At 50.7% G+C, this 14,715-nt stretch overlaps 1 protein-coding gene across 2 annotated transcripts in view; it reads left to right on the top strand.

The window, feature by feature from the left end:
• The window catches only part of LOC118223570 (teneurin-2-like), a 200,236-nt gene that overhangs the window by 44,370 nt on the left and 141,151 nt on the right, over nucleotides 1–14,715 (top strand). For both annotated transcript variants that reach the window (XM_035410272.1, XM_035410273.1), the window contains exon 2: nucleotides 10,590–10,849. In XM_035410272.1, the coding sequence (XP_035266163.1) occupies nucleotides 10,624–10,849 (226 nt within the window). In that variant the 5' untranslated portion in view covers nucleotides 10,590–10,623. The remainder of the gene's footprint in view (nucleotides 1–10,589; nucleotides 10,850–14,715) is intronic.

Raw genomic sequence — 14,715 nt, 5'->3', positions numbered from 1 at the left:
CTTTAATTTGCAGACTATGTACATACAGCTGGATTTCTGGAGTTAGAGTCTTTAAGGCCCCGCCCACTTCACCTCTACCCCACCCCCCACCCCCGCCTGGACTGTTTGATTGTTCAGATGTTATGGGTATGTGTATCCCCCCCCCTTTCTGCAATATATTTTCACAAATATATATTTTTTCCTAAATTTTGATTTTGAAATGAATTGGCTAGTTTTTTTCTTTTTTTTTTGTTTGAAAAGTTTCCACATTTGTACCCTGAGCAGCGATGTTATCTGTGGCTGGTCTGTGTCAGAGAGCCGTGACACACAACCAGTCCAGGCCTTGTGAGGTTTGCCTGTGTCCTCTGCCTCCCTCCTGGCCTGCAGAAGCGTTGGTGTTACCTGGGGAGCGATCTCTCACAGACTAATGGACTTTAGCAAATTGCTCTGATGCGCTAAACTACGGTTTTGTCCTCCTTTAATTGAAATTCATATTATTTTCAAGGAGAATCACTTGTGAATGTTAAACGGCGGGCTGGTATCCACTCATTTGTCATTATGAGCTCGTTCTTTCCCACTTCAGCCCTGCGCTGCTCTCTCTGGATTTATTTTTAGGCCTCGTTTGGCGGGTGCGGGTGAACTGTATTTCTGTGAGCTACAGGTGAGAATAAGGTTAGGTGTGAGAGTCCTGCGTTTTCTGCAGACTGAAGAGCTGTCAGGGCCACCTCTTCGGCTCTCCTGAGCTCCTCCACCCTCCTCATCCTCTCCAGCTCTAACCCTTGATTCACTCTTGTTTGTGTGACTTTAATCCTGAATTGGGTACTTGACAAGTTGTCAATCTAGTCTGCACTTCTTGTACTTGAGTTTAATTTACTGAATTGACTGAATGTCTGTGTAGTTGAACGCTGTCCTGTATAAATCTGAGTCTTGCTCTGCCTTTGGCCCCCCTGAGCTCTTTCTCTGTTACACACGTTCGTAAAGCAGCAGTTCTTTTTCCACAAAGCCTTACATTTCCTGCTCACACTCGATATAGCTTTGTAACCACAATGCACACCTGCAGTGCGTCCAGTGTTTCATGTGAACAGAGAACGTGCACTGCAGTGTGATGTAATGTGCAGTGTGTACTGTAATGTGCTGTAATGCACAGTGTGCTGTTATTACTAGTAAATAGTGAAGAAGTAAAGGCTTGTTTTTGCGGTCCTCTGAGAGTCCCTCACACTGCACTGGCTCATGTTTTTATGGAAGGGCTGCCCAGTCACGGGAGATGTTTCTGTTTTGGCTGGAGCTCCAGGTTTCTTTGGCTGCGTTGACTGAATTGGCTGCATCTGCTCTCTAGCAGTCAGGGGATCTGATTGCCGCTGTTATTAGCATTGTTAGCCAGCATACCAGCCAGACTAATGCAGCACACAAAGCGGTGATGGAGATAGTGCTGCGGCTGTAACAGTGTTTCTGTTTCTAATCCCCGTCTGCTACTGAAAGCCTCCATTGGTCTGCGCAGTGACGGCCGAGCGCGATTCGCTGCAGCGTACGCTGCATGTGAAGAACTGCAGGTTTCCCATAATGCTGCTGTTCATAAGCCTTGTCTGCGTGTAACCAGCACGCGTGCGTCTCCACATTAGCTTCTCATGGTTGAGTGAAAGTACGAACAGGAACATATCTGTGATTACATAATGGTACTTATTGACTGAGGACCTCTTAATCATGTTCTCTTGCTCATTGTCAGTACTGTTTCATGTGAGTAGCATTGTCTGAAAGGGCATCGCCAATGAGAAGCTCATTATCTCATATCCCTTAGAGTGCTGAGATGCAGCCCCTGGAGTCTCCTGGGGAGATGCAGGATTCCATTGAATCTGCTGTTGTGGAATGACAAAGCATTCTGAGTGCAGCAGCTAGCAGCTCTGCCTGGCTGGTATGAGGGTTGTGTTCGTGTCCCTCAATTTACCTTCTTCCCTAAACCCCTGATCCCGAACCCTGACCCTCTTCCCCCTCACATTCCAGCACCCCCCCCCCCAGTGGAAAATGCAGAGGAGCTGTCGGAGGGCGGGCTCTGATCTTGTGTGATTTTTCGGGGTGTGCTGGTGAGATACTGGGACAGTGGAGGCGCATCATGAGCGCGTCCTCTGGATCAGCTGTTTCCACGGCGGTTTGATGACGTTGGGTTTGTAACGGGGACAGTGATAGCTCTGTAATCGGCGCTCTCTTATCTCTGTTCTCTCTGGGGGATAAGTGTATGGAGGTGAGGGGGGAGAACAGGGAGAGGCGCTGGTTCATATTTGGGGGGTATTGGGCATTATTCCTATACCAGGCTGGGCTGACCTGTGTGACCTTTGGCAAGAGGTTGAATCAGTGGATCGGTGGAGGCCCTTCCAGCCCTGGGGTTTGCTCGGAAATGAAAACGCATTTCCTAAAAAAGGTCCCTGAAGACATCTGCGTTGAATCAATAAAAGGCTGTTGCTATAGGAAACGATGGGCATAGCTTTGCCCCCTGAGAGAGTTCAGGTAGATTACATCTCTGATCGGGAGAAAGCGCTGAACTGGTCTACCTCTCCAGCTCTGAGCGTTCACACCCTTTTATCTCTCCTCCGTTATGCACGTCTGATAGGCCGTGTGTGTTCCTTCCTCGTCCTGATGGGCTCACTGGATTTCCTTTCAGGCATCTGAGGTATATGATCTGTAGGTTGGGAACCATATTTGTTGCTATTGAATTTGTGAATATGGATTCTGCCACTGTTTTAAAAAACATTTCATTAAATCTTATCACCTTACCTTGAATTAAGAAGAGAACTTCAAAACTTCTTTGCAGCAATGGCACTGAAGCAGAGGGAGGGATGGGGACGGGGAGGAAGAGAGGGAGAGCATGTTCTTTTCTCTCTTTCAGAGTGAAGCGCTTCCTTTGTGTCTCTGTGGGTTTAAAGTTGAGCATTTGAGGGGAGGATGAGTCACCCTTGTTCCCTCGGCGGCACCCCTGGCAGCAACAAGCCCTCCCCCCCCCCCCCCCGCTTCAGGACTCGATCGCGCTTTTCATCTCTTATTACAGATGAACCCTGCGGTGTCTTTACCGCAACCACAAGGCTCTTTACCTTCCAGCAGCAGCACAGGGTACTGCAGGCATGCAGCTGAAAGTCTGTGAGGGTGCAGGGTTCGGGTTAGGGTACAGGGTACAGGGTGCTGCAGGTATGTGTGAGTGTGTGTGCCTGTGTGTGTGTGTTTTCCTGTGTGTGTATGCGTGTGTGTGTGTGTGTGTGTGTGTGTGTGTGTGTGCGCGCATGTGTATGTGTATGTGTGGGTGTGGGTGTGTGTGTAGAAGCACGCTGTGGCAGATGTGAGGAAAGTCTGGAATAAATGGAGTGAGAAGATGAACAGCTGGTGGGGAAGAGGAAGAGTAGAGCTGGATTATCCTCTCTGAACACGTCGTGCTACTGACCCAGCCAGCATCCCTCATCACTCAGACCAGACTGCAGCTCTGTGACTTCATCACCTCCTCCACAGAGCCTGATACTGCTCTGTGACATCATCACCTCCTCCACAGAGCCTGATACTGCTCTCTGACATCATCACCTCCTCCACAGAGCCTGATACAGCTCAGTGACGACATCACCTCTTCCACAGAGCCTGATACAGCTCTGTGACATCATCACCTCCTCCACAGAGCCTGATACAGCTCTGTGACATCACCACCTCCTCCACAGAGCCTGATACAGCTCAGTAACATCACCACCTCCTCCACAGAGCCTGATACTGCTCTGTGACATCATCGCCTCCTCCACAGAGCCTGATACTGCTCTCTGACATCATCACCTCCTCCACAGAGCCTGATACAGCTCTGTGACATCATCACCTCCTCCACAGAGCCTGATACAGCTCTGTGACATCATCACCTCCTCCACAGAGCCTGATACAGCTCTGTGACATCATCACCTCCTCCACAGAGCCTGATACAGCGCTGTGACATCATCACCTTTTCCACAGAGCCTGATACAGCTCAGTGACATCATCACCTCCTCCACAGAGCCTGATACAGCTCTGTGACATCATCACCTCTTCCACAGAGCCTGATACAGCTCATTGACATCATCACCTCCTCCACAGAGCCTGATACAACTCAGTGACATCATCACCTCCTCCACAGAGAGCCTGGGATTACCCAGGATGCCTTGCTGCAGCATGCAGTTTTATGGTTCCTCTGACTGGAGCTATGCAAGCGCTGGAGTTCCTGCAGGCCTAACCCTCACTTTTCCTCAGCCTGTTTCACTCAGAATGCGCTCCTTCCTGAAGACGCCTCTCCTAATGGCAGTAAATCTGGCATGCCTAATTGGACCAGTGAACGATGTCATTGGTGTGGTGACTGCTCTGTGGGTCCCCGGGCCCCAGTCTGGTGGGTCTCCGGGCCCCAGTCTGGTGGGTCTCCGGGCCCCAGGGTGGTTTCAGCTGCTCCTGCAGAGATGGAGAATGAGCTGGAGCACACGGGACTGATGAGGAAGCAGGAAGTGTGCGGGCAGAGACTCTGCAGACTGTTTTAGTGTGCAGGCAGAGACTCTGCAGAGTGTTTTAGTGTGCGGGCAGAGACAGGGCAGAGTGTTTTAGTGTGTGGGCAGAGACTCTGCAGAGTGTTTTAGTGTGCGGGCAGAGACTCTGCAGAGTGTTTTAGTGTGCGGGCAGAGACTCTGCAGAGTGTTTTAGTGTGCGGGCAGAGACTCTGCAGAGTGTTTTAGTGTGCGGGCAAAGACAGGGCAGAGTGTTTTAGTGTGTGGGCAGAGACTCTGCAGAGTGTTTTAGTGTGCGGGCAGAGACTCTGCAGAGTGTTTTAGTGTGCGGGCAGAGACTCTGCAGAGTGTTTTAGTGTGCGGGCAGAGACAGGGCAGAGTGTTTTAGTGTGCGGGCAGAGACAGGGCAGAGTGTTTTAGTGTGCGGGCAGAGACAGGGCAGAGTGTTTTAGTGTGCGGGCAGAGACTCTGCAGAGTGTTTTAGTGTGCGGGCAGAGACTCTGCAGAGTGTTTTAGTGTGCGGGCAGAGACAGGGCAGAGTGTTTTAGTGTGCGGGCAGAGACTCTGCAGAGTGTTTTAGTGTGCGGGCAGAGACAGGGCAGAGTGTTTTAGTGTGCGGGCAGAGACTGCAGAGTGTTTTAGTGTGCGGACAGAGACAGGGCAGAGTGTTTTAGTGTGCGGGCAGAGACAGGGCAGAGTGTTTTAGTGTGCGGGCAGAGACAGGGCAGAGTGTTTTAGTGTGCGGGCAGAGACAGGGCAGAGTGTTTTAGTGTGCGGGCAGAGACAGGGCAGAGTGTTTTAGTGTGCGGGCAGAGACAGGGCAGAGTGTTTTAGTGTGCGGGCAGAGACAGGGCAGAGTGTTTTAGTGTGCGGGCAGAGACAGGGCAGAGTGTTTTAGTGTGCGGGCAGAGACAGGGCAGAGTGTTTTAGTGTGCGGGCAGAGACAGGGCAGAGTGTTTTAGTGTGCGGGCAGAGACTCTGTGTGAGGATCGTGCGCTAATTGCACAGCGCTTAGCGAGTGTGGAGAGATGAGCCTCTCTAACTGCCACCACGCAGGTTTCCAGAGAGAACGTGATGCGTTTGAAGAGCCGCCTTCATTATGCGTCTGGAGCCCACGCCAGTGTGGAGGGCCCTCCGGAACACTCCGGAACACTCCCCCAGCACCACGCCGCCGCTAACCTTCCCCCGCTTTCAGTCCTCATTAGAGGTGCTCCAAATAACAGCCGAGAGAGAGAGAGGAGAAGGGTGGAGTTTGGGAGAGGAGGGAGGGTGCAGATGGGGAGGGAGGGTGGAGATTGAGTGGAGAAGGGGGGAAATTAGCTAGAGAGAGAGGAGGGATAGGGAGAAAGGAGTGAGCACACCTGTGTGCATCCTTATGTGGCTTCCTCTCCAGTAATGGACCCAAGTCAGAGTTAGACACACAAACTCACATGTGCACATAAGCGCACACACACACGCATACACACACACGCTCTCATGCGCACACACACACATACACACACACACATATGCATACACATGCGAAAAAACACAGAGGTGCTTCAGCACTCCACCTTCTTCAGGGTGTTAATTACACTGTGTCACTGTGCTCCACCGTGGCATTTAGTGCAGATTTGAATTTTATCCAGCAGATGGTGAGAATGTCAAGTCATGACACTGATTTATTAATCTTTAGCCCTTTCCTTCTGCATGTGGTGTGGCTGACAGACATACAGACTGACAGACTGACAGACTGACAGACAGACAGACAGACAGACAGACCTCTCTGGTGTGCAGGTGGAGGTGCTGCAGCATTAATTGAGCACAGAGACAGAAACGGAGGTGCAGGTGGGGGAGGAGGGCGGGGCAGGGGCTAGTCTGGGACGGTGAGGCATTGTGTCATTATGATTTGGCCCAGGGCTGGTTCTGGAGAAAGTGTGTTCTGTTCCAGTTGAACCCGAGCCATCCCCCAGGTTCTGCCCTGCCCACCAAACCCCCCGAGTCAGACATGATTAATCGCACATGCCAAAAAGAGAATCCATTCATTAAGATCTCAGTCGGACCCTGCACAACGGATGCCTGTTCTCCACATGTCCTCGCTCTCCTCTTCCCTCTTTAACACAGACATAAGGACTCAATGCCATGAAATGGGCCCCCGACCCAGGCTCCTAAACCCAGGCCCCTAAACCCAGGCCCCTAAACCCAGGCCCCTAAACCCAGGACCCTAAACCCAGGCACTTCCTGTCCAACATTTTGATCCCAATCAGCCACCCCCATGTGCAGCAGAATAGCAGTTAGGGGTTAGCGCTAGGATTAGGGTTAACATTAGTGTGACTTCTATTTCATTTAAAATGCTGTTTTATTTATATTATGAGAGCTTCAGGCATGTTATTATAGCTTGTGGCTATACTGCTGTGCTGCAGTGTGGCTGTGCTGCTGTGCTGTTGTGTGAATGCTGCTGTGCTGTTGTGCTGTGTGACTGTGCTGCAGTGTGACTGTGCTGTTGTGCTTCTGTGTGACTGTGCTGCGGTGTGACTGCTGTTGTGTTGCTGTGCTGCTGTGTTGCTGTCCTTTCTCCTCTCACTTTCTCTTCTGAGGGAATCTTAGGCCAGATGTCACACAGGGTCGACAATTTGCTGTTTTTCCATGGCGTATTTATCATGTAAAATTGATGCTTGGTTGTGGCTCTTTATGCATTTATTTATCAGCTCTTGTGAACGCAAGTATCCAGAGAATATTTGTGGCAGTACCCGAAACTGGAGGAGAAACATGCACCAGCCAATCATCTGCGAGGAGAAGTTTGTTGCTTCCTGGCTGTCTCTGCACACACACACACGAAGATAAGGATCCCCCGTCGTTATCCAGGAGTCATGAGTGACTCTGACTGTCTCACCTGTGCCGATCTGCTTCTGTGGTCCTCTAAATGTATCTCTGGGCATGTGTACTTGTGCGCTCTCATTTTAGCCCTGCTTTGCTCAGTCAAGTGTGTTTGACTTGAGCCTCTGCCCTATTTCCAGTAGAGCTGTTTTAACTGCACACCGCGAGTGACTCAGAGACCGCAGTCCTCCACTGTCCTTGGATAACAGCTCCAGGCTCCAGGCCTTTTTGAATGTCCTGAGATCTCGTTCCCTTTCAGAAGTGACAGTGCACACTAAATGGTCTCTGGTTCGTATTCAGTTGGCTGGTGTCTGCTCAGATGTGTGCAGACTGTCCTTTTCTGTGAACACACTCTTTTAATGTCCTGCCAGACTGGATTCTTCCGTCTGAACAGAGAGGATATCCCAGGGCCCCTGACTCAGGCTGACTCATCCTGGGAGAGCAGAGCGCGCTCGAGTGAGCAGGTCGTACTCAGATATGCTCTGTTAGATGTGCTCAGAGAATTCAGGACTTTATTTATAGGTGATGAGAGGGAGGGGTGTGGCCAGGCCGTTGGACGTCTTGCTGTCGAACTGTCTCCAGTCAGATAAAACAAAGATTGTAAACAATAATTGTACATTCAGGACAGGTCAGTAGCTGACTGTGTTGGACTCAGCACAGGACAGAGAATTATGTTGACTGTGTTGGGGTTGTGGCACAGCACAGGACAGCGCAGTTAGTTGACTGTGTCAGTGTTCTGGTCATTTAGTGTCTGTTAGATCTGAACAGGCTGCTGAGATCCTTCCCTGCTGAAATGAAGCTGGGGTCTGAAATATGTTCCAGCTTTTCCCTCATAATCAGTCTTTATGTAACCATACTTCTTTATTTATTTATTTTTATCTGTTCTTTATTTATGGAGAAGAGTTCCATTGAGATGGAAATCGGTGGCGCTGAGGCCAGGATATTGCAGCACACGGAATAATTATCAGACTCTGCCAGTGTGCTTTTTAATTTCCCAAATTCCACTGGAGTCATCTGCTGCCAGGTCCTGCTGGGGGGCTCATGCCTGTTCCCTTTATCTGCTCCAGCGATGTTTCTCTCGTGTTGAAAGAATCATCACAGGGGGAGCACAGATGCCTCACCACCTCCTCTCTCTCTCTCTCTCTCTTAGGCCCGATGGTGAAGCATTTTAATAACTCGCATTTAATGCCACACTGCAAGCTGCTGCAAATTATAATTGTATTTTATTCATTGTAGACCTGCCCACTGTTGTCACTGTCTGCTGTGTGGTAGTATAACCGTGTCACAATGTAGTTAACACAAGAACAAAGCAAATCTGGGGCTGCATGCGCTAAATTTTCCTTGTTTCAGTAATAAACCAAATGCGTTGCTTTATATCCCTCTGTTCTGCGTGTGTAATTCAGTAGTTTATGTATTTGTATGTGGCATGTTGCATGGATAAGAAGCTTCTTTAGTACAGATATTAGCGTTCCCTTATTCAATCGATTGCGTGTTTTTATGTGGTGTTTGGCATCGATAAGAAGCACTGTTAGTATAGACCTTATCAGTCTGGACAGTAAGGGGGGCAGAGGGTTGTTTAAAATATTCTGTTGCGTGGCTCTTGTTTACCAGTCGTAGGGTACAGGCCCCTTTAGCATGTTTCAGTGTAATTAAAATGAGATGCTGTAATCAGTGTGCTGATGGGAGGCTATTCAGGGTCAGATTCCTCTCAGTGAGGGGACTGTGATGTGGCAGTGGCAGGGCGAAGGTTAATGTGTGTGCAGTGTTCTGTCCTTCCCCAAGCTTAGTGTGTGTGCAGCGTTCTGTCCTTCCCCAAGCTTAATGTGTGGCAGTGTTCTCTGTACTTTCCCAAGCTTAATGTGTGTGTGCAGCGTTCTGTCCTTCCCCAAGCTTAGTGTGTGTGCAGTGTTCTGTCCTTCCCCAAGCTTAGTGTGTGTGCAGTGTTCTGTCCTTCCCAAAGCTTAATGTGTGGCAGTGTTCTCTGTACTTTCCCAAGCTTAATGTGTGTGTGCAGCGTTCTGTCCTTCCCCAAGCTTAATGTGTGTGCAGTGTTCTGTCCTTCCCCAAGCTTAGTGTGTGTGCAGTGTTCTCTGTGCTTTCCCAAGCTTAGTGTGTGTGCAGTGTTCTCTGTGCTTTCCCAAGCTTAATGTGTGTGCAGCGTTCTGTCCTTCCCCAAGCTTAGTGTGTGTGCAGTGTTCTGTCCTTCCCCAAGCTTAGTGTGTGTGCAGTGTTCTGTCCTTCCCAAAGCTTAGTGTGTGTGCAGCGTTCTGTCCTTCCCCAAGCTTAATGTGTGTGCAGTGTTCTGTCCTTCCCCAAGCTTAGTGATGTGTGTGCAGTACTCTCTGTGCTTTCCCAAGCTTAATGTGTGTGCAGTGTTCTGTCCTTCCCCAAGCTTAGTGTGTGTGCAGTGTTAAACTCTTACAGAGCACGTGTTGTCCCTATTGGGTGCATATGCACTCTGTTAGAGTTGATTTGACACTGAACGTTTTACTGCATATGTGCAAATGTGTGAAATGGATCTGGCGTCAGTTAGCAGTGGTGAAAATATGGTGAAAAACGCCTGCATGTGCGTGCCTTTTGGGAGGATGCTGGCCCACTCCAGCTTTGTGTTGTTTCCATAGGGCAAATGACTGAACACTTGATTAGCATTAAATGGCCAATGGCCCACTGAGAGGAATGCTTTCTGCATAATGAGCATTAATAGCAGCTGTTAATCAATAGACACAGTGGGGCAGATTTCCATATGACCTTGTGGACATTTTAATGAATCTTTATTAAAAGAATCGACTCGTCTCAGTCTCCTGCGTTCTGACACCCAGCTCACTCTCTCATTGGATAATTACCAGGTTAGATCGCAAATTATAATTTAATGTTTTTTCGTTTTTATTTTGTTTCCTGTAAACATTTAATGACAAATATCTTGAGGCTGTGTGGAAGTATTAGGTTCTGCAGTGGTTGGGATGGTAACAGAGCAGCAGCCACTCCTCTGCTTTCTGTCTAGAGCAGAGGCCACACCTCTCTGATTCCTGTCTAGAGCGGAGGCCACACCTCTCTGCTTCCTGTCTAGAGCGGAGGCCACACCTCTCTGCTTCCTGTCTAGAGCGGAGGCCACACCTCTCTGCTTCCTGTCTAGCTCACTAGCTACAGACTTGCGCAGTTCTCCCACAATGTCACATGCGGCGTGCTGATGTCACTCCCCATCTCCCAGCATGACCTCCCGCCTGACCCCTCCTGCCTAACCCCTCACTCTCTCTCTGGCTCCCCCTGCAGGCGACAGACCCCTCTTGCAGTCGGCCTGGCGGCGATGGACCTGAAGGACCGGCGGCAGCGCTCCCTGACGCGCGGCCCAAGCGGGAAGGAGCCCGGCTTCTCGTCCTCCTCGCTGGACGCCGGGGAGTGCCGCGTGCCCACGCAGAAATCCTACAGCTCCAGCGACACGCTGAAGGCCTTGGACCAGGAGGCCCGGCTGCGCTACGCTGGCTGCATGGCCGAGCTGGTGCACCGCGAGGCCGACGAGTTCCCCCAGCAAGGTGAGGCGCCTGAGCCGGCCGGGGGGTAATGTACCTGTCGTTATTATACCTGAGGCTGTACCTGGGGATATACCTGGGGTTAGTATACCTGGAGTTAAATCTGGGGTTATTATACCTGGGGTTAAATCTGGGGTTATTATACTTGGGGTTAAATCTGGGGTTATTATACATGGGGTTAAACCTGTTCACTTCCTGCATCACTTCCTGTGTGCACCAGCAGTTCCTGTTTCAGGCTGTGTATTCACCTGCGTTAAACACAGACCAGTCTCCCCTCTTACCTGTCTCAGGTGTTTGTCTGTGCCGTGTTTGGTCTGCCTCAGGTGTTAGTCTGTGCCCTGTTCGGTCTGTCTCAGGTGTTAGTCTGTGCCCTGTTCGGTCTGTCTCAGGTGTTAGTCTGTTCCATGTTTGGTCTGTCTCAGGCCTCATTACCTGAGTTCAGCCAGCGCAATATCAAGCCAAAGTTCATAAATGAAGGCTTATATCATGTTTGGTTAACTAGCAGTATCGATAATAAATGTAAGGAAAGTTTCCCTTGACTGACCAGACGAGTGTTTGCTGCCATAGCGCAGCCTTTGCTATGATGGTCAGTGGCCTGAGGGTCTCTCAGTGGGGGTCTGTTTGATCAGCGACCATCTGCTCGACTTGTCTTGCTTTAGACACCGCGGCTCAACAGTCTCCTCCTGATGCTGCTCCAAACTCCTTTCACAATAAAAAAGTACCACTTGAAACCAGAACTTCACTCAGTGAACCCAGCAGAACAGCGGAAAAAACCGCCATCTTGCGCATGACGACCTGGGACTGCCAGTAAAACAGCAGTGAGTACGGGCGAGTGTTTTACGCCCGTGCCCAAGCACGAGCAAGCGGCTTATCAGCAGCACACCGCGTGATCGTCTTTGAAGCTCTGCATGTGACTCTGTCGCCTTTACACAAATAAAGACTCGCACAGAGACAGAGCGGGAGGACGGGTTCCCGGGGTTTGGGACAAGGCCTGTGATTGGCTCCTGAGCTTCGACTGGCGGTCTACCCGGATTAGATCTTTAACTCTGAAATCAATGTGTGATGAATCCTGAACTCCTAGTGAACAGGAGTCAAGGCTCTAATTACGATGGCTGGCTGGTGCGAGAGCTGACTTTAGGCCCTAAGATGTGTTCAACTGCTCGCTGTCCACAAGTTCGCCCAGAACATGGGGGGGAGGCATCTTTAAGAAGCTGGGATCTGGCTTGGTCTTCATCTTAATGGTGAGCAGAACCAGATTGATCTGGTGTTTTGAAATAGAGCGGAACTGCCATATTGATCTCCGCCTCGCCACAAACAAAAAAAGCTGTGATTAACACTGACCCAGAGGGGCGGCCGCAGGTAAGGACCGATTGCAGGCAGGTGTTACAGTGGCTTTTACATGGAGGCATTTAGCAGAACAACGTTTCCAGAACAACTTCCTCAGCTCACTTTTTAAACAGTCCAGTGCTCTAACCATGACAGTACACCAGGACACAGCGTGTCCATAGAAGTGATGGGGACAGGCCCAAATGCTCTTCCGTCCTGTCTCTCACCTGAGTCTCCCCCAGGCCTGTATGCAGGCCACCTCTCCACCCCTGATAACACCTTTATAAAATCAGCTTAAACATCTTTACCAAGGGCAGGGGGGAGAAACTCATTTCCTGTCATTTTCTTTCTCAGATGAATATTGATCTTCAGTGATTGGGTTGATCTTAATGTGTGAATCTCGTCTCCGAGCCGCTCTCTGGTGATAATGAAAGTTGAGGGAGCTTGCGCGCTCTCGAGGGGGGGGGGGGCGGGGGGCGATGGAGCTGTTGCCGTGGCTGCCAGTGAAGCAATCTGGTAGTGAGGCAGGTCGAACCCCCCAGGCCATCGCGGCTGGACTTTCTGACTTGTCTCACCACACAGGAGTCAGCAGACCTGCCACCCCCCCCGGCCCCCGCCCCCTGTCCCAACACGCTGTAGTCACTGGGTCCCAACACGCTGCGTTCCACTCCCTGTGAAATCACAGAGGGACTAATCTCTGGGGGGGCTTTGCAATTGCTGTAGAAATGGCTGGGGAATTATTGAGAAGCCTCCCATCACCGTGGCGATGAGCATGCTGTGGATGGAGGACATGCAGCTTCTTGTGTGTTTTTCTTTAGTTGATACCTCAAATCCCACCTGTACTCCCCGATGATTCAGGGGACAGAGCACTGGGCTCAGCGTGCCCCCCGGCCACAGACCCGTCCCGTCAGCATGCCCCCCGGCCACAGACCCGTCCCGTCAGCATACCCCCCGGCCACAGGCCCGTCCCGTCAGCATGCCCCCCGGCCACAGACCCGTCCCGTCAGCATGCCCCCCGGCCACAGGCCCGTCCCGTCAGCATGCCCCCCGGCCACAGGCCCGTCCCGTCAGCATGCCCCCCTGCCCCACCCCCCCCCCACCCCCCCCCCCACCCCCCCACAGGCCCGTCCCGTCTGCATGCCCCCCGGCCACAGGCCCGTCCCGTCAGCAGCGTGCATCCGCAAGGCTGTCTGCCCCTCCAGGGGGGTTTAAACCAGTGTTCTGTGCCCCTGCTGCCCTGGGCTTGCCTCTGTGGGCATTAGGGTGCTCTGTGAAGCATACAAAATGGGACAAATGTAAAATTCACTATTTAAATGGGCTTTTACAGTGTTATCTGCAGTGACATCTGCTCCAACGTTAGTGTGGCAGAGCTCAGTGTAAAACGCTGTTAATGCAGCTTGAGCGTGTTATAAATGAAGGCAGATGTGTGTTATAAATGATCTCAGACACGTGCCTTAACGTGTCCCCTTCCTCTCATTGGTGCACGGGGGGGGAGCGGAGGACATGGCTTGGGGGGTGTTGGGGTGGGTGGAGGGAGGGAGCCATATGCTGCGGGGTGCGCTTGGGTCCTGGTGCTCCGGAAGCACTTGCACTGTCTCCCTCCCCAAAATAGCCCCCCCCAGGAGCAGCGTGTCTGTCTGCAGCATCTGCTGCCACGGTCGGCTGCTCCGGCTACAGATGTGCTCAAACCCGGGCTGCTCGGCTCTGCGCAGCTCTGCGCAGATACTGCAGAGGTCACTCTGGCCTCTCTGGGCGGGGCTCTGTTGGCTATATAGTCATTCAATGACACCACCACAATACCCACAATCCCCTTCACCACGGGAAAAAGTCAGCCAGCTGGCCTTCCTACGCATCCTTCCTGCTCGTGCTCTGTCACTATGTAACATTGTCTACCCCCCCCCCCCCCCCCCCCCACATCCATCTTCCCTTCTAACAATAATTTTTTCCAAATTAATAACAGTTAATGTCTTGGCTGATTTATTTGCACAATGAACAAGAGCAGGTAGCATAAGAGAAGAACAGCATATAAATGGGATTCATGCATAATGATAAGTGATAATATTATTGCAGGAATAAATGGGGAATGACTGTGGCAGTAAAAGAGCTTAATGCTTCAGCTCTAACTCATAATGTTTATTTTTGTTTTCATTTGAATGACTTTATTTTACTGTTTTATTTTCTCTGTCAGATACCAGCTGCTTCTACCTCACTGGAGCCTCTTGAGTGTGTGTGTGTGTGTGCGTGTGCATGCGTGTGTGTGTGTGTGCGTGTGTGTGCGCGTGTGTGTGTGCATGCATGTGTGGTTGTGTCTTTGTGTGTGAGCATGTGTATGCACATATGCGTATGTGTGTGCGTGTGTGTGTGTGTGGGTGATTATGTGTGTGTGGTTGTGTCTTTGTGTGTGAGCATGTCTGTGCTGTGTATATTTGTGGTATCACTGCAGATTGCAGATTTAGGTAATGTAGTCTTTGTGATGTATCATATTGTAAGTTTGTGTCCTTGCAGTTTTTAGTGAATTTTATTGCATAATGACTTTATTCATC

Source organism: Anguilla anguilla, chromosome 3 (assembly GCF_013347855.1).
Source record: "Anguilla anguilla isolate fAngAng1 chromosome 3, fAngAng1.pri, whole genome shotgun sequence".
NCBI lineage: Eukaryota > Metazoa > Chordata > Actinopteri > Anguilliformes > Anguillidae > Anguilla > Anguilla anguilla.
The sequence above is the reverse complement of the archived record's forward strand: the minus strand, read 5'-3'. Positions and strand labels throughout refer to the sequence as shown.